This window comes from Neoarius graeffei, chromosome 6 (assembly GCF_027579695.1).
Source record: "Neoarius graeffei isolate fNeoGra1 chromosome 6, fNeoGra1.pri, whole genome shotgun sequence".
NCBI classification, from domain to species: domain Eukaryota; kingdom Metazoa; phylum Chordata; class Actinopteri; order Siluriformes; family Ariidae; genus Neoarius; species Neoarius graeffei.
The window spans coordinates 39,299,552-39,320,192 of record NC_083574.1 but is presented as its reverse complement, the minus strand read 5'-3'; the positions used below and the strand labels follow the sequence as shown (position 1 = coordinate 39,320,192).

The following is a 20,641-nucleotide window of genomic DNA, read 5'->3' as shown; positions in this document are numbered from 1 at the left end:
AGGACTTTTTTTGACACAATTACATACTAATTTGATCAAAATAGTCTGAAAACTTACTGGCATTCAACATTAAAACTTAACTATGTTTCCAATGATATGGAACCAAATATGTGTTTTATGGTATAAAGAATGATTTAAGTGCATCCCTTTTGGAGCTACCTGTGGTCAAAAAAGCACTTTTTCTAAATGACACAAGTAATTTTGCTAAATATGACATATATTGTCATACATTCACCAAAAATAACGTTATCACCAATTTTTTTTTTTTTTTGCATGGTAAATTGAGGTATCACAGGGCTACAATAAACAACCAAGTTTATTTAGTCAAGCCTTTTGATATTGAAGAGCTCATCTCATCTCATTATCTGTAGCCGCTTTATCCTGTTCTACAGGGTCGCAGGCAAGCTGGAGCCTATCCCAGCTGACTACAGGCGAAAGGCGGGGTACACCCTGGACAAGTTGCCAGGTCATCACAGGGCTGACACATAGACACAGACAACCATTCACACTCACATTCACACCTACGGTCAATTTAGAGTCACCAGTTAACCTAACCTGCATGTCTTTGGACTGTGGGGGAAACCGGAGCACCCAGAGGAAACCCATGCGGACACGGGGAGAACATGCAAACTCCACACAGAAAGGCCCTTGCCGGCCACGGGGCTTGAACCCGGACCTTCTTGCTGGGAGGCAACAGCGCTAACCACTACACCACCGTGCCGCCCCGATATTGAAGATAATAAGTGTTAAATGTGATTTTTAGCTTGCGTACCCTGATTGTAAAACAACCCTTAAAAGTAATATTTATGAAGATTTCTAAATCAGACTTTTCCCTTGGTATTGTCTTGACTTACTTACTGAAAGAGAGAGAAACAGTTGTATGTAGGTTATACAAAGCTCTGGTGGATTACAGGTGTAGAAGATGAGTGATAGTTTTGCTACCACGAGGAGGACAGATGCAGGGGTCTGGATCCTTTTGTCCTTCAGTCTAGTATAAACATCCTTTGGACTGATGGGAGCTTTTACCTACAGAGGGTAGTTACAGAGGCACTGGTTATGTGTTCCTGAATGTTTATACATGGTTTAAGAGTGTGCCTGAGGTTTACAGAGACTTACCAAAGATGTATAGCCAATAGTGCATTCATGAAAAGCAGAGGAGAGACACATTAGTACAACAGTGAGGAAATATACAATATGTATATTGTAAATATACATGATGTACATTTATAAAAAAAAACAAAAACAAAGCATATTTTGGCCCTTTAAAATATTGGCCTATTTTATGTTTTTAATCTCAAAGCACATTGTTAAGCAATTATTATGAATTATTCAGTTACTGGAAAAAATCCTAACTGGAAAAATATGTAGACACTCATTTGAGGAATGTAAATCTGGACCAGCCAGAGGATCCTGGAACGCAAGTTTGAGAATATTTGAAGGGCAAGAGACATGACATCAGTTCTCCAAGCATAGCAGGTCTGGCAATACTAACTGAGTTATCATGAGATTATATCAAGCCTCAAGAACAATCCAATGTCTTCACTTTAAGAAATAGCTCCGTACTGTTCTGTCTCCGTAGCTTTCTGAGGTGACTGTTCTCCCATATGAAAACTGTATCAAATGACACTTCAATGACACTTAAAGGTGGTAGACTGAATTATTTCTCTGTGCTATATCTGTGGCCACATAGTGATGTTCTGTGTGTGTTTGATGAGCTGCTCCCTAAACGCCACTGATGCCTCAGGCACAGACTTTGCCTTTCAGAGATGAGACGCAAATCTCTAAAGACTGAGAACAAAGATGTGAGTGGACTAGGCAGAACCAGAGGAAAAGGAGAGAGAAGAGGAGTAGCAATTATCGAAAAATTGTTTTATCATAATTTCATAAAGATATTAGATTAGATAATTACCCCCACCAACTTTGTTGGAGGAGATCATGTTTTCATCTCCATTTGTTTGTTTGTTTGTCTGTCTGTTCCCAATGTAACTCAAAAAAGTAGTGAACATATTTTGATGAAATTTGGAGGAAAGGTGAGCCATGGGCCGAGGACCAAGTGATTAGATTTTGATGCAAATCCAGATATATATGCAGATCAAGGAATTTTCTTTTTGTCTATTCCCAACATAACTCAAAAAGTAGTCAACAGATTTTGAGGAAATTTGGTGTACAGCTTTAGTATCATCCTAATTTCAAGGGATGTGATTTTGATGTTGATAATATGTGGCTTGACTGAGGTATGTACTCTGCTGTGTGCCTTTCTACAACCCCAATTCCAATAAAGTTGGGACACTGTCTCATCTCATGTCATTATCTCTAGCCGCTTTATCCTGTCCTACAGGGTAGCAGGCAAGCTGGAGCCTATCCCAGCTGACTATGGGCGAAAGGCAGGGTACACCCTGGACAAGTCACCAGGTCATCACAGGGCTGACACATAGACACAGACAACCATTCACACAATTTAGAGTCACCAGTTAACCTAACCTGCATGTCTTTGGACTGTGGGGGAAACTGGAGCACCCGGAGGAAACCCACGCGGACACAGGGAGAACATGCAAACTCCGCACAGAAAGGCCCTCGCCGGCCACGGGGCTCGAACCCGGACCTTCTTGCTGTGAGGCGACAGCGCTAACCACTACACCACCGTGAGTTGGGACACTGTGTAAAACATAAATAAAAACAGAAAGTTAAGATTTTCAAATCATGGTAACCCTATATTTCATTGAAAATAGTCCAAAGACAACATATTAAATGTTGAAACTGGGAAATTTTATTGTTGTTTTTTATGAAAAACATATGCTCATTTTGAATTTGATGTCAGCAACACATTACAAAAAATCTGGGACAGGGTCATGTTTACCACTGTGTCGCATCGCCTCGACTTTTAACAACACTCTGTAAATGTTTGGGAACTGAGGAGACCAATTGCTGTAGTTTTGAGAGAGAAATGTTGTCCCATTCTTACCTGATATACAATTTCAGTTGCTCAACAGTTCGGGGTCTCCTTTGTCGTATTTTGTGCTTCATAATGCACCATATTTTAAATAGGAGACAGGTCTGGACTGCAGGCAGGCCAGTTTAGCACCCAGACTCTTTTACTACAGAGCCATGCAGTTTTAATATGTGCAGAAAGCAGCTTACATTGTCTTTTTGAAAGAAGGAAGGAATATGTTGTCTTTGTACTATTTTCAATGAAATGTAGGGTTTCCATGATTTACAAATGATCACATTCTGTTACGATTATTGCACTATCGCATAGGGGTTGTAGTTTCACTTGAAAAGAGAATTATATTGTTCCAGCTGAAAATATCTTGAATGTAGTCAAAGTTATAGAATATAACTTATGAGATCATGATAAAACAATTCTACATCTCTTAAATATGTTTTCACTTGATATCATTTTTGTGAGCTTCACAGCTCCAGGATCTCTGTCCTTGGGTTACTGTCTGTGTGGTTTCACACTTTGTGTGTGTGTGTGTGTGCGTGCGTGCACATGGTACCTTGCACTGGACTGGCATCAAATCCAGCCTGTCCTTGTGTCCAGTATTCCTAGAATAGAAGAGTACCCACTGTAATCCTGACCAGGAAGAACCAAAAGCTGACCGAATGAAAATAAATGCAGTTTACAGAAGAGAAGAGAAAAAAAAAGAGAAGAAAAGAGAGTCAGTCTAATGAATATGGCATTGAGCAGCATAACAACAAGCACAGTACCAGATGGAAGAGATGACTCTTTATGTGACCTCAACCCACCAGGGAAAAGAAACCCTACAGTGCTGAAAGTTTGTTTGAGAATGATTAGCCCTCAAGCTAAAACACATTACTTTTAAGTGTTAGTGCCTTGATGGGGCATCAAGCGAAAGAGCAATTTTAACAGTTCCAGAGTGGGATTCAGGTTCAGACTCGGGCTATGTCATTAAAGATTTATTTTAAAATCATTTATTTATTTATTTGTTTTATAGGCAGGCGATGATGACAGGGTTTCTCTCCCCATGCTGGTAGGCAAAATGCCAGCAACTGAGTGGCAATGTTTGACTTTCTAGAGTACGGAGATGGAAAAAAGTAGAAAAGTAGTAGCACTGTATAAGAGGCAGACAGTATGACCAAGAAAATAACACATGAGGAACAGGTGACACATGAAGTATGGGTGAGGAGAGAAATCCAGCAGCTCAGAGAGACAGAGTCAGGAAGGGGAGAGGGAGGAGAGAGAGCGAGAGAGAGAGAGCAAAATAGAGAGATAGAGGGAGGGAGAGAGAGGGCTTGGCTGGAGTCCATGTTAGCAGCAGGGGAGTGGAGCAGTCAGTAGGGGAGGATCACTGAGTGGCACGTGGAGAGGCAATATTTCACTGAGCTGGAAGAGATACAGAGCTGTGGAGGAGGAGAGAGAGAGAGAGAGAGAGAGAGAGAGAGAGAGAGAGAGAGAGAAGGTGGAGGCAAAAGACAAGCCTTCTTCTCCTTAGTAAGACAAGTGAGCAGTATACCTCGAGCGCTCCAAAATCAGCACAACCCTTGACTGACACACACTCGTGCGTGCACACCCACACCCAGCACGTTTGAGGCTGTGGAATGCGCCTGCTGTGGCGGAGACTGACAGGGCAGGCAGCCAGCATTGAGTCACAGCACTGCGCTTTCTATAGAGGAACGCCGGCTGCGCCCTGGAAAGACATACAGAAAGCTTAGCACATACAAAACACCCGTGAATGCTGCGGACATAACACAGATACCTCCACACCCAAGGATTAATGAGTGATGCACCAGTGATTGCATGCAAACTGGAACCGGGGCTGTCATCTCTGCACTGGATGATGGATGCTCCTTGTCCTGGATGGTAGGCACTGAGGGACATTTCAACAAGCTTGTGTATACGGTGAGTGAGTGAGTGTGTGTGTGTCAGGATGGCAGCATGGATCTGGACCCTTGTACTTTGTGTGGCACTGTGGAGAGAGTCTTCTGTACATGGAGCAAAGAACAACTATCCCAGATTACGTCTGTCCCATAAAGGTAAGGAGGCAACAGGTGCATGTGTGAATAAGAATAGAAAATGATATTATTCTGTCATAAACATTAACTTAAACTGGTCATTTGTATTAGGTTGCATCCCATGTAAGTGTATTCATGGTTGAGGGGGGTCTAATGATGCGAAAGAGTGGGTTTTATAGCATAGCTTCTGCTCTTCTTTATACAGGCTGAACAGATTGGGTGGGTTGGGTGTATAATTTACAAGACTTTTCGAACACCCTGTCATTGCACATTTCTCGGATAAGCCTTCATTAGGGTTATTACATCGAGAGTCAACTACGCCTCAGAAAAGAATGAGCAACATTCATTAAAAGGTCACAAATCATAAATGCCTTCACGTCAGACAGTAATAGTTTGTGGCCTTCCAGATTACTTGTATGTCATGACATATCACTTGTGTAGTATTTGTGTTTTGTTGCATCGTCTTATACTTCATCATTGTCAGGGATCTCATATAGGGCAATTTATGGTGCTGTATTACATGGCATGTTGTGGCATCACTCTGATATTTGATATATGGCTGATTTCAAATCGAGCCTTATAAAAAGGAATGGTTTACTCGATCATTTTGAATTTAATAGCATGACTACACATTATGTGAATATCAACAGGATCATTTTCAACTACACAATTTGTTCAACTTTGGTAGCAGGTTTATTATGTCCATGCCCTATGTATTCAATGCAAGAAACAGCAGCTTTAAACTTATTTCAACCAAGTATTAACATGTGTAATTCAATTAAATAGAATAATTTAACAAAAATTAAATAATACATATTATTCTATCAACATTCACCGTTTATGAGCAATCGTGTGCTCTGATTGGCTATTCTACTACTAGGATATCAGCTCATATACTGTGAGTAGAGAAAAACAAAATGGCGGAGCATGTTGCTGAACCAACCAAGGATGAAATAAAAACTTTACTTGAAAACAAAACCCCCAAAATTGTTATCAGATATTTAAAAGAAACAGAGATAGCTAAAAATATATAGTTTTTGTTTGTTTGTTTGTTTGTTTGTTTGTTTGTTTGCTTGATATCTCCTGTTCCATGCTCCAGCCCAGTTGGTGGCAGTAATGCACCTTTAAGTTGGTTTGCTAACCGCCAAAAAAAACCTAAAGAAGAAGAAAACCCTAAAAATACAAAAAAGCCACAAAATATGGAATCAAAGTTTTTGATGGTGAGAACATATCTTTTTTTTATTTTTCAAGAATTATTATTATAACATTTTTCACAAATTGCGACTGTCATTTTGCCAGTTTGTTTACATTCTAAGCAGACATGATTTTGTCACACGTTTTGTATATAGTTTTTATTTATTGAATTTGCAAAAAAATAAATAAATAAATAAAAATGCTCTGTTTCTCAAAATCCAGTGAATATGGATACAATCTCAATTCGGCGCTATGCTCCTCATCGGCTATCAGCTCATGTACGATTCGATTTCGTGGAATAACTGTTAATAGTAGTAATATGTATACACTAAATTTCTTAATTAAGTGTATGCACATACTGCATATATTGTATGTAAATGAATGTTGAAATATTTGCCTAATCCTTATATCCAATTTCTGTAGTGCTGTACAAAATCCCAGTTCAATCACTTAAATGTAACAATAAAGAACTGTGAATATTAAATCCTGAATCTTAAATAAGCAAGAAGAGAAAAAAAAAAATAAGCGAGAAGACAGTCTTCTTGTTTATTATATCCCCTGCCCTATATACTAACTATATACCAAGTTTCAAGATATTATTTGTCACATTTTTCAAGATCTGCTGCAGGAAACCAACCCTACCTCTTTACACTGACCTCAGCAGCCCATGGCATAAGCCCAGCGGACCTTTGGTCCAGGTGAGCTAAAAATTAAAAGTTCTCACATTTCTTAGTATCAAAAGGCACATTAACATTAAACTTAATCAACACATATACCAACTTTCAAGACCATAGTTTTCAAGTTCTGCTCTGGAAACAAAACCTACCCCTAAGACTAACCTGAGAGACTAAGTCTGAAATTGTTTCCATGGAAACATGAAAAATTTAAATTTCTCAAATGTGTTAGTATGAAAAGGCATATCCCCATCACCTTGTTAACATGTATACCAAGTTTCAAATCAGTATCATAAATAGTTTTGGATATATGCTCCGGAAACGAACATTGCTCTTAGAAACTAAGTCAAAATCTATTTTGTATGTAAAAATTTGAAAAATACTTTTTTTCAAAAATCCAAAATAGTAAAAGGCATCAGTTCACATGTTGCTTGATATGTGTATAAAGTTTCATAAAGATATCTTCAGTAGTTTTAAAGATATGGCCCGGAAACGAAAACGTGACCGGACGGATGGCCAGATGGATGGACGGAACCCGTTTCTATATCCCCTGCTAAACTTCATTTGGGTGGGTGATAATGAAGTCCATTATATGGGAATGTTCTCCAAATTTAGCAATCAGGACATGCTCTGGCATCAATATTACTCCCAATGTGCATTCTACTAAGCTTATTACAATGTTCACTTTATAAATGATGCTCTTTTCCTTTCTGCATATTTCTCATTTAGGTGTGAATCATTTATAAATAACCTCTTTGCCTCCCTTAAGAAGTCAAGTCCTGTCCTTTATTGTTGTTTTTGCTTGATTGCATGGTGGTTGAGTTTCTACAATGTGGCTTTTTTAAACTCTGGAGGTTCAGTGACAGAGCATCAGCCACTCGCTTTGTTATGCTGGTGTCTATCTTTGGTGTTTACAGTATAAGATGAGGGCACCCTTTGTAGATAGCTTCACAGCCTACCATTAGGGAATCCTCTATGTGTGTGTGTGTGTGTGTGTGTGTAACTCCCACACTTTGATCGCTTCGCTGTGGAAAGAATGTTGCATAAAAATCCACACTGCAGAAATGGTCATGGCTGAGACAACGTGTGGACTGCAGATACTTTATAAATATTTTTTCTTTCTTCTTCTACTTTCTGCACTTCAGCCATTTTTGAACTGGAAATTGGAAGCCTTTCTGAGGTCTGATCTGCATTTTACAATATGGTGGATGATGATTACATGATGAAGCAGTAGAATGAAATACCTATGAGTCACAGCTGGATGACTGACATGCTCAAAAGGAAGCTTTTTTTTTTCTTCGCCTACTCCAAAGATACTACTCTCTTTATATCTCTTACCTCCATTTGACTCCCTTTTATCAGCCGTCGACACCAACATTCTCTCTTTCTATGCAAAACAGTCTATCTTTTAGTGTTTACTTCACACTCCATTTCTCACCCATTCCGTCACTCCGCTCTCTGCATGCCTGAACTGATAAGTCGTGCTTCGCCAAAGACAGGAAGTGTATTCATCGAGCATCCTATCATTACAGAATGAAAAATATTTGGCTTTTAAAAAGGTTGTCAATCTGTTGCCAGTGTGAGCAGCCAAAATTCTTTGGCATGCACTGAGGGATTCACAGACCTTGGAGGCAGTTACAGGAGGGAGCCCTGCGGTTAGATTTCATGGGTTTCACCCTTGAGATATTAATATGTCTTAAATTATAGTCTGATTGAAAACAGGGAGGTAATTTCAGTCAGCTTTGGTGTAATCTGTCAGCAGCTGCAGAGTGCAAATTTAAGTGTTTGCTGTAAGAGACCTGGCAAGAACCTGTGGCAACATGCCTTAGGGTCTAATTTAGATTAATTAGACGTTCGTTCAGTGTCTCTATTTTTTTAGTGCTGATTTTCTGTTTTACAACTTCCTCCACGTCTGATCTTTGATTGCAGGTCCATTTGCCATCTGATTGCTGTTTTCTTGTTCAATGTAATTGGATAGCACCTTTCAGTGTACAGGTTGCTATGTAACATTCTCACAGATATTATCTCTGGCAATTCCCATTAGAAAAAAAAATAGTTTTTATTGCAATTGCAATGAGAAAGGATCCGGGATAAGCCTTATAGGGTGTTGTCTTGAGATAAAAAATTGCACCTTAATATGTTCAGGATAGGCTGAGCAATTTAGTTTCGTCTGAATAATCTCAGAGATAATCTCTTTTTGAGTTATTTGGCCAAAAAAGAAACTGCAAATATTTCAAAACTTTTTTTAAATGAGCACATAATAACTTGGGATTGGGCGAGTCTCTCAACAATCAAATATCTTAATGCGCAGAATTCACTGCTCAATCACCCTGATTAGATCGGAGTATGAACATATGGCAGGCTGGCTGTGGAAACTTTGAAGGGAACATGTCAAAAACAGAAAAAAAAAACCCAACCTTATTTACAAAGACAACATTGCAAATGCATAAGAATTCACATAACAGCTACTACAGGTTAAGGTTAGGTTAGCAGTCATAGGTTTTACTACACCATTATTTATATGAACAAACATTATTATAATTATTATTTATTTAAGAAGAAGAAGCCAAGCCAAGAAGCCTTTATTTGTCATGCTTACACTCAAGCACAGACAAGCACACAGTGAAATTTAACCTCTGCATTTAACCCATCTGAAGCAGTGAACATACACATGTGAACACTGAGCACACACCCACAACATACCTAGAGCAGTGGACAGTTGTGGGTTAGGTACCCTTGCTCAAGGGTACTTCAGCCCAACCTCAAACCATGGGTGCCCCATGTTAACCTAACTGTATGTTAGGTTAAACCAGAGCACCTAGGAAACCCATGCGGACATGGGGAGAACATACAAACTCCACACAGAAAGGCCCCCGTCAGCCACTGGGCTTGAACCCTGAACCTTCTTGAGGTGAGGCAACAGTGCCACCCAGGCATTTAGCAGATGCTCTCATCCAGCGCCACGTACAACATACCCAGAGCAGCCTGGGGAGCAGTTGGGGGTTAGATGACTTGATCAAGGGCACTTCAGCCATTCTTGCTGGTCCAGGGAATTGAACCGGCAACCTTTTAGTCCCAAAGCTGCTTCTCTAACCATTAGGCCATGGCCTTACCAAACCAAACAAAACTTCTCTTGCTTGTTGTATTTTGTACAAATGTGACAGTAATTGGTGTCGTATGAAACCAAAAGCAAGCACAAAGTGTTGATCAACTGTTGTGGAACTTCAACAACTTAATTTCATGTATCTATGATTAGAAAAGTTTTAAGTGTCTGGGTGGAGTTGCCTGGGTAGATCACCACATTAGAAACTCAGTGGTAAACAATACAAGTTTAAATTGGTACAAACATGACTCTGAGGTTGGATATAACCACAGTAGTTGAGCAAGTTCTGCAGTGTTTTGGGTTAACACATGGTTTCTTCAAAGATTAGAAAGTTCCGCCGAAAGAGAAACCATCCGATTTTGGGGCGTCTGGCCCAAATCATTGAAAGCATGTCAACGCTACATTCCTTGACTGACAGTCAGCTTGCATCAATACACTGGTATTTTCTCGAGTATCATATCCTGACATTGGATTGCTTTCAGACTACTGAATTCATCTCTACCATGCTCTCTTCTACCACAGTGATTGGAGAGGAGGTGGGGGGAGCAGTTAAATCTCAAAGATCCCTGACTGAAATTAGTTTAAATCTTTTCCAAACATTATTTCAAAACACTTCCACCTGGTTGTGCAGAGTAGGACTCTGCTTCAAGTGATGTCACGCTGTTATGACAGAGTTTGAGTTTCTTGCATTACCTTGTATAAATAAATCTCACTGGGTGTACCATGGCATCGTTGAACATTTACTTTTCCACAAAACTTCAACACTCAGCTGCCAAAAAGCTCTCCAGTGCTTTCAGTATGTGTTCAAGCTACTTAAGATGAACCAGTTTCTTAGCCTGTATCAATAATAGTTAAAATACAGAGTTGTCCTGCTGTGGCAGTAACAATGTTATTGATCATCATAATTGAACATTAAACAGTTTTGCAGTTATGCAAAGTCAGTATCTGATTCTGAATAAAAGAAATGGACGTTGGAAAAGTTACTGCTGTTTGAATGAAGGCTCAGCTTTCGAACAACTTGTTTATCATTATGAATGGTGTGCTGAAGTGAAAGACTGCATTTGGGTTACAGCAACTGCTACTAATGTACTAGCATCCTTGGTGTTATTTTACAGAACTTTTGGCAGTGGTGCAGATGGTAGCTGGTAGCAGTGAGGTCTGTGCTTTGTTTTAAACCTGATAGCTTTAAATTGATATTATAACAACCTAAAAGTCAGCTCAGGTTGCATGTAGGTTGAAGCCATAATTGCTCGCGCACCACCCCTGTCTGCGGTGTAATTTTAAACCAACCTTTAAGTCAAATAAAAGCCTATCTAGGTCCCTGATGGCTTTACAATGATTTTACTTAAAAAGGCAGCAGAATTGGGTATCTTATTTGAACAAAGGCTAGGTGTTTTTAACTACAATATATATGGTTAACGGCAATGCCTTATCTGTATCGGGAGCTGTTTAATAATCTAAATATCTGTAACTTTAATCTGATTTATACCCAAAGTGAGAATAGTGTAAACTGGATGAGGTTTTAGTTTAACTGACAGTTACTCAACCTCAGTTACATCATTCAAGTTCATAACTGGTCACACAACTAGAGATATGTGTAGGATAATTTTTTTGTTTGTTTGTTTTAGTCTCATTCATACAGCTATTTTTATTTCTACTTTCCCAGAATATTTTCTTACTAATTTAGTTGATTCTATTTCACAAAATATGAAAATGAACCTATTTTAAACCACCACATACCTGACCAAATAGTTACTAAAGATGCTGTAAATGTATCATGTTTACAATACTGGCTTGAGTATTTCAGGAACTACTGATCTCATGGGATCTCATGGAATTTTCATGCATAGCAATCTCTAGAGTTTACAAAGAATGGTGCAAAAAAAAAAAATCCAGCTAGCAACAGTTTTGTGAGTGGAAATCCCTTGTTAATTAGAGATTAGACACAAACAGGAAGTCTAAGGAAACTCGAATAGCCACTTTTAACAAATGTGTTGAGCAGAAATGCATATCCAAATTCTTAACGTGTTGAACCTTAAAGGAATAGGGTACGACAACAAAAGACCACATTGGGTTCTACTTCTGTCAGCCAAGAACTGGAATCTGAGAATAGAAGAACAAGAAGTCTTTATTTATCACACATATGCTCAAGGACAGTGAAATGTCTCCTCTGCACTTAACCCATCTGAAGCGGTGAACACACACATGCACACAAGTGAGCAATGAGCACACACACATACCCAAAGCAGTGGGCAGCTATGCTATACTACCCAGGAAGCAGTTGGGGGTTAGGTACCTTGCTCAAGGGCACTTCAGCCCAAGGCCGCCCCATGTTAACCTAACTGCATGTCTTTGGACTGTGGGGGAAACCAGAGCACCTGGAGGAAACCCACACAGACATGGGGAGAACATGCAAACTCCACACAGAAAGGCCCCCGTCGGCCGCTGGGCTCGAGCCCAGAACCTTCTTGCTGTGAGGTGACAGTGCTAACTACTACACCACCACAATGGGTGCAAGCTCACCCAAAATGGACAGGGAAAGACAGGAAAAAACCTTGCATGGTCTTTTTGTAATGTTCAACTGTGAATAATTTTTGACTATCAAACATTTCATATACATCTATTAACAAACAAATATGGCCATAATGCTGGTATAATCAATAAAACAGTTTGTTTGGGAATCTTAATTTATTTTCTGTCCTGGTCAATAAATGAAAGGAGGAGGATCTTCTCATCTCTACTGTGACAATAAATCGATGTTGCTTCCTGCCACTGCTGTAGGTAATTCATTAAAGTACTTTGAACAGTGATGAGTTCATTCCGGCTGTAGCTCTGACCTCATACACTAGCAATAGTACAAGGACACATGCAGCAGATCTCTCTGTTTTTGTCTCTGCTATCACACCACCCCAGCTTCTTTTCTTGGCATTTCTCCTGAGAGCTAAAAGAGGTCTATTTACCCAATAAACCCATCACTTCCTTTCAAACATGGGAGCTAAGCGGTCGTCATGGAGACAACTTCATGGAGTGAGAGATATAGAAGAAAAGGGAGACAGAGATTAAGAGTTTGCTATAAACATCACAGGCAGTGTCATCAGCTGAATATAAAGTGAATCCATTTGTATGGATTTAAGGATGACTTTCTGCCTGAAGCAAAAGTGTGTCCTGAATTAGATATCTAAAGAACAATGCAAGCTTAGATCAGCCTTTGGCATGGCTCTTCACTTATAAACTCAACCATGACCTCACAATGAATACAATGAACCCTCAATTATGTGCATTAAGGTGATTCCATCATTCCTTCTCTTTCCTCTTCTCATTAGATCTCAGATCTTCTCCTCTAGTTCCTCGTGTCCTTCAGTTTCCCATTGTCTTGTCAGCCCACACTTTATCTTCTCTCTTGTTCATGTGGCATTCATTTTGGGTCATGACATCTCATTCAAAAATTTTACAAAAGGCCATAATGAAAACAGAGTAATCGTCTTTGACACTGATGAGACTTCCATCTGTCTGTTCTCCCACAGCGAAGCCAAGTGATCGGGAATATTCAGGCTGTTTTTTCTCCTCTTTTCAGAACAGACGTTCATTCAAACCACTTGAATGCACAGTTCCATGTTCCTCTCCAAGTCTCCTGCTGTCCCACTAGCTATAGTGGAAACAGTAGAAAACATACTGTCTTGAGTAAAAGTGCTGCTAATTTAGTAATAATTCACTTGCGCAAAAGTAAAAGTCGTGATCAAGAAAATGACTCAAGTCAGAGTAAATTAAATAAAGTCATCTGGTGAAAAGGTGGCACGGTGGTGTAGTGGTTAGCGCTGTCGCCTCACAGCAAGAAGGTCCTGGGTTCGAGCCCCGTGGCCGGCGAGGGCCTTTCTGTGTGGAGTTTGCATGTTCTCCCCGTTTCCGCGTGGGTTTCCTCCGGGTGCTCCGGTTTCCCCCACAGTCCAAAGACATGCAGGTTAGGTTAACTGGTGACTCTAAATTGACCGTAGGTGTGAGTGTGAATGGTTGTGTCTATGCGTCAGCCCTGTGATGACCTGGCGACTTGTCCAGGGTGTACCCCGCCTTTCGCCCGTAGTCAGCTGGGATAGGCTCCAGCTTGCCTGCGACCCTGTAGAAGGATAAAGCGGCTAGAGATAATGAGATGAGATGAGATCTGGTGAAAAACTACGTGTGTAATTACTTTTTATTAAGTTACAGTTTCACACTTTAAAATTTGAAACAACTAATCTGAAAAAGTGCTCTATGGTGAGGAATGCATTTCTGAACAATTACATTAACATACTACTGAGCTAGCTAGCTGGTTCATGTCAATTCATACATGCTTCTAGCTACAGAAGGGGTGTTCACACGGCAACTTTTACTCCGGTGTAGCACCGGGGCTGCCCCGGTAGAGTGTTCACACGGTACAAAGTTATACCAGTGTAGCCCCTGAAAGCTGCTTAAACCGGTGCAAATCTAACCCTGCTCGGGAGGTGGTTTAAGAAATTTACTCCGGAGTAAATGCTAGTTTGCGGGGCAGCACCGATATAAAATGGGACGTCTGAACGCTACAGGGGTAGACTTGCTACACGTGAGGAGAGTTGATTACATACGGGCATTGCATAATTTGCATCCTGGTATTTTGCGCTTCCAAAATGGCGAATATCAACAACAACAGAACTGCGTGTCTTCATCCACATTGTTTTCCCGGCGCTTGGTGATGCCATGACAACTGGGAAAAGGAAGTACATTTTCATGCGCATATTTCATTTCCGCATTATTACTATCGTATAGCACGGTCGCAAAAACTGCTATGTGAACGCAAGTGGGGCTGCACCGGTGCTAACACGCTTCTCTCTAGTAAGCAGGTTTGTGACGTGTGAACGCTCCACAAAATTTACACCGGTGTAAGATATATCGCAACAAAATACATCGGTGCAGCATCGATGCAAATATGTGCCGTGTGAACACCCCTATAGTTAGATATCTAGCAAATATACCCTTTGCATATTATTCTGTATGCTAACTATAGGCTATAGCAGCACTTAGTATTATTTAACACAACATGCAATCACTGGTGAACAGCAAAATTACATCTTAAGTTAAAATACAGAGCTATCATAATGTAAATCATCAAAAGATCTGGCTAGCTAGCTTATCTCTCTCAGCTAGGTTGGATGTTAAGATGTGAAATGCCGAAAAAAATATATGTTCACATAATTTACAGAACACTAATTCTGCAAACTTTGTTGGAGGAAGTTATGTTTTTGCTGCCGTTTGTTACTTGTGAAAATTGGAGATTTTTGCAAGTATGTTGATCTGTCCATTTGTACGTTTGTTTGTTGGTGCTGTAGCATCATCATTTCTTGATCAATCTTCACCAAAATGCACAGGACAACTCACTAGAGTCACACAAAGACATCATTATTTTTTGGATCAAGGTCAAAGGTCAAGGTCACCAAGGTCTAATCTTGTAAAAACACCTAATCGGCCATAATTTCCGTTTCTTTGTGGTTTTCGCAAGTATCATGCTCTGCACGATTTTTCATTGGTTTGTTTGCTTGCTTGTTTTTCCCAATGGAACTCAGAAAGTAATGAATGCATTTTGATGAAATTTTGAGGAAAGGTGCGTCATTGTCCAAGGAACAATTGATTAGATTTAGATGTAAATCCGAATATATGTGTAGTCCCAGGATTTTTTTTCTGTTTCCAGCGTAACTCAAAAAGTAGTGAATGGATTTCAATGAAATTTGGTGTACAGCTTTTGGATTATCCTAATTTCAAGTGATTTGATTTTGATGTTGATAATCTGTGGCTTGGCAGAAGTATGCTCTCTACAGAGTGTCCTTCTCATTATCATGTTGTTTCATTTTGTTAAGCATTTTAAATTGAAGATATATTGGGCCTGGGATGCTCATCTGGCTTCCCTGTCTCAGATGTTGCTGTAGCTGACTCAGCATTTGGTGCCTGAAGTAATGACTTCTTTCACAAAACCACTTTATTAGGGCCCGAGCACCAGAGGTGCGCAGCCTCCGGTGTTCACTGGAGGGCACTGCACCAAAGTGCAAGGCCCTATTGTTTTCCTAAGGATTCTTCTTCTTCTTCAAGACTTGGCCATTTTTGAGGTGGTTCCCATGGGCGAAAACTCATGAAATTTGGTACACACATCAGTTCTGGCCACCACTACTCAGGGATACAGGCTTGGCTCCAGGTGTGTCCAGGGGACTCCATAGCACCCCGACATGTCATTGAGACTTTTGCCTGGTATGTACTTTCACCTATCCGTATCAAAACTGGTAGTTGTGCGGGGTGCCCCAAGAGGAACAAAATTGTGACATACACTGTATTAGCCATATTTAACAGGACATGAGTTTTATGCATTTTGATACGTTATATTTTGATGTTCTCCTCCTAGGCAGTTGGAGTCATGCCAGATTTGGTATACCGGAGGTGCTCGGGCCCTTCATCGCCACTTACAGCTATATTTTTGATTGGGTCTTAGAAATTAATCTTTTAAAATTTGGGCCTACTGTCTCTTAAATTGCTTTAAAACCTTCCAGGATTAAATGCATTGTTATTTTTGTTCCTCTATAATGATGATTTAAAAAAAATGTTGCAAAGTTGAATATATCATTAAAAAAAACCTCAAGTAAAAGTACTGCTTTATTATACTCAAAAAGTACCTTTACAATGAACCATGTACTTAAAAACTGTAATAAGAGTACATGCAGTGCATTACTTTCCACCCCTGCTCACTATTCTTCGTCTTTTAGTGGCATTTCCCCTGGGATGGCGTTTAAGTAAAGACCAATCATCTTTATGACTGCGGATGAATTGCAGTGCAGCATCAATCACCAGGTTCCTCTCACTGAAAGGCAATTCACTTTACAACATACAAAGATTTACAGTATGCTTTTAGTGTTCTGAAATCAATAACTAATTAAAATTTAAAGCTTATCCTTGTTACCCCATAAACGCCCCTACCTCTTTTTCCACTTAGTCATTGTGTCACAGTCCTACAACTTTCCACTCACAGTTATTGTTCATTTTCATTTTTTAATATGATTTGTATTTTGAGTTCAATCCTCTTCACTCATCTTTCAGCACCTCAACTGCACATGTTGAAAGTTCCCCCACTTTCTTTCTTTTTTCAGTTGAAGTGTGATTGGTGTTGATTTTGGTGCTTCCAAGACCCATTTCCTTTTAAGCTTCCTGAGAGCTGACAGGGGACGTTTCTAACCCAGGTGGAGAAAATAATAGGGAATTAAAAAGGGGAAATTCCCGCAGTAAATCTTCAAAGCATTCCGTTGTACACGTGTATAGGCAGTGCGTATGATTTTAAGTGAAAATATTCATTCAATCAGATAATCACGGGTTTTAATGTATATCAGAGGCGTCTTCAGGATCTTTGAAGCATGTGAAGCATGCCAAGTCTTAAACAAAATTTGGACCATACAATTTTTTCCCCCATATTTTTACTATAAACTATGGTTTAAAAAAAAAAACAGTTCAACCCGAGACAATGTACAGACTGAAATAACTTTTATGGTTTGAACTGTGAGGTGTAATATGAAGGATTTTATTTCCTTGTTTCCCCTGTATGAGTCTGTGACAACATCTTCACTTCTTATAGCTATACTTAGTAAAATAAACTGTCACATACTTTTAAATTAACCTTCAAAATATTTTAAAAATTCTACAAGACTTCGTTTCTCACATTCAAAAGAGGCTGATATTGATTTATGCTGTATGGATACTCTCTTCTAATTACCTCTGCTAACTGTGTTGGAGGGGGTTATGTTTCTACCTCCGTTTGTTTGTTTGTTTGTTCTCAACATAACTTAAAAAGTAGTGAACAAATTTTGATGAAATTTTGACGAAAGCTGACCCATGGGTCAAGGAACAATTTATTAGTAGTTTGATGCAAATCCGAATATGTATACAAATCCAGGATTTTTTTGGTGGTTCCCAATGTAACTTAAAAAGTAGTGAATGGATTTTGCTGAAATATGGTATACAGCTTTAGTATTATCCTAAGTTCAAGTGATTTGATTTTCATCTCATCTCATTATCTCTAGCTGCTTTATCCTGTTCTACAGGGTAGCAGGCAAGCTGGAGCCTATCCCAGCTGACTACGGGCGAAAGGCGGGGTACACCCTGGACAAGTTGCCAGGTCATCACAGGGCTGACACATACAACCATTCACACTCACATTCACACCTACGGTCAATTTAGAGTCACCAGTTAACCTAACCTGCATGTCTTTGGACTGTGGGGGAAACCGGAGCACCCCCACGCAGACATGGGGAGAACATGCAAACTCCACACAGAAAGGCCCTCGCCGGCCACGGGGCTCGAACCCGGACCTACTTGCTGTGAGGCAACAGCGCTAACCACTACACCACCATGCCGCCAGTGATTTGATTTTGATGTTGATAATATGTGGCTTGGCCAAGGTATGCACTCTACCATGTGCTCTTCTAGTTGTTAGCTGTAATCATTTGGGTGGTTACAAGCATAAGAAGAAGAGCAGCAATTTTATTCACCACACATACGGTATACTTGTGAAATTCCTCTCTGCATTTAACCCATCTGAAGCAGTGAACAGTGAACAGCACCCAGGGAGCAGTTGGGGTTTTAGGTGCCTCGCTCAAGTGCATTGCCCCATGTTAACCTAACCGCATGTCCTTGAACTGTAGGGGAAACTGGAGCACCCAGAGGAAAGCCATGCAGACACGGGGAGAACATGCAAACTCCATTCAGAAAGGCATCATCAGCTGTTGGGCTCAAACCCAGAACTTTCTTGCTGTGAGGCGACGGTGCTAACCACTACACCACCATGCCACCCAAGGATGTCCCTGACAAGTACAAATGTGACGATCAAAGTGATTATGTCAAGCAGGAACTGGACTGGAGTTTCAAGATATCAAACTCTGGCCTGCATGAGATAACTAAGACTCCACCGATAAAGCTATTTTGCTATGAACAACAGCTAAGATACATCACACACATTTGTTGCATGGATAATGGGGAACTCCAGAAACAACTTCTGTTTGACACAAAGTCACCAAAATGGACTAGGTTCGAGAATTTGCTGGGATTAGATGCCCAGCAGATACGGCGTATAATGATCTCAGACTTGAATCAGACTTTAAGCAACTGCTGGATAGAATCCTGACAGAAGCACCATAAGGAGTGTAGAACGTCAGTCGGGGAAAACGATGCTGCTGATGACGATGGATTAAGGTGTGAACAAACTGTGCAAACTGAATATATATGATATTTAAACAGACCTCACATTTTAGTCATATTTGAAAAAGATGCATTAGAACCTGTTCTCCTCCTCTTACGTAAATTCCTCAGCATGTATTCCATCTGACTTCGAAGGCGAAGCCTTTGATTGACGCATGCCTCCTGTTTCCAAAGGAGGTGCGCAGGCAGTGTGTGTTTGTACATCTGTCAGTCACCTCAGTTAGCTCTGTATCAGAGCAGCAGGGAATCGAGGTTTAACTTGTCGCAATTGAGAAACAACAGCTGAGTGTTATTTTTACGTCTGATGGTGTGTGAAGGTGGAGTATCTGTCCGGATGTCCATCGTCATTAGCAGGAGCAACAATCCAGAAAAGGTGAGCAGGGTGGAAGGCTGAAATGTTCTGTTCCTAAATAAACTGAACAACAAAATTCTGTCACAGGGTGATGAAGTAAAGATGGAGTCAGTTGTAGAATATGAAATAAGTGTGAAATATTGTATTGAGATTAGATAGAAGCGATCTAAAATCTAATATCTATCAATAGCTCAATAATGTGACTACAACTATTTGGGTTTAATATGGTCTCATTGATGGAATAATATGAATGACATGGAGCAAATTGTTGCACCTGCACACACACACACATACGATTCTTTCTTTTTTTTGTCTGTAATGCTCTACTGACTTCATGCTATGTTTTTTTTCCCAAATATAAAAAAAAAGCCATGTGGCCCTTTCATCCAATTTATACTTTGATTGGACAATGTGTGCTTCGTCTATACCGTATACCTTTAGTTTTTCCTCCGAAGGAAAAAAATCATCCATCCATCCATTATCTGTAGCCGCTTATCCTGTTCTACAGGGTCGCAGGCAAGCTGGAGCCTATCCCAGCTGACTATGGGCGAGAGGCGGGGTACACCCTGGACAAGTTGGAAAAAAAATAATGATCGAGTAAATAATCCACCTTGTTTGCATTCACTGCTGATGATTAGGATTACAGATTGTTCCTTGTAGCCCATTTCTGCCAGACATCCCTGATGCAAAATAATCATTCCTAAAATCCATATCAAGCAATTTTCAGCAGATACAGTATCAACCCAGACAGCACTGACTCCTGCCCAACTGCACATCTGATATCATAAACCATACTCTATCTCGCTATTCCATCTCCATGCCATCTTCTCGACTCAGGTCTCTCCTCATAACAGTGTGATATCAACATGTGGAGTCTCTCCTGTGTCACAACAGCCTTAAAAGTGGCCATACGTGCTTTAATCTCGCTCTCTATCAGGCGGGTCTACTACACAAAGACAAAACACTTCACTGTGCAATGTTGGCTCTGAGAGCATTGTTCCATGATGTTAGTGAAAGCAGATCATGCCAGGTATTCCCCAAGATGCTTCATGCAGGATGGGTTCTTCTAGAGAAAGTGAGATTAAATCTGGTTTGCAGTTAGAACATACT

General features: G+C 40.1%; 1 protein-coding gene across 1 annotated transcript in view; it reads left to right on the top strand.

The window, feature by feature from the left end:
- Nucleotides 1-4,393: 4,393 nt before the first annotated feature.
- Nucleotides 4,394-20,641, top strand: part of sema3e (sema domain, immunoglobulin domain (Ig), short basic domain, secreted, (semaphorin) 3E) — a 96,241-nt gene continuing 79,993 nt past the window's right edge. Inside the window, exon 1 of the mRNA XM_060923628.1 lies at nt 4,394-4,995. Within this exon, the coding sequence (XP_060779611.1) occupies nt 4,890-4,995 (106 nt within the window). The 5' untranslated portion in view covers nt 4,394-4,889. The remainder of the gene's footprint in view (nt 4,996-20,641) is intronic.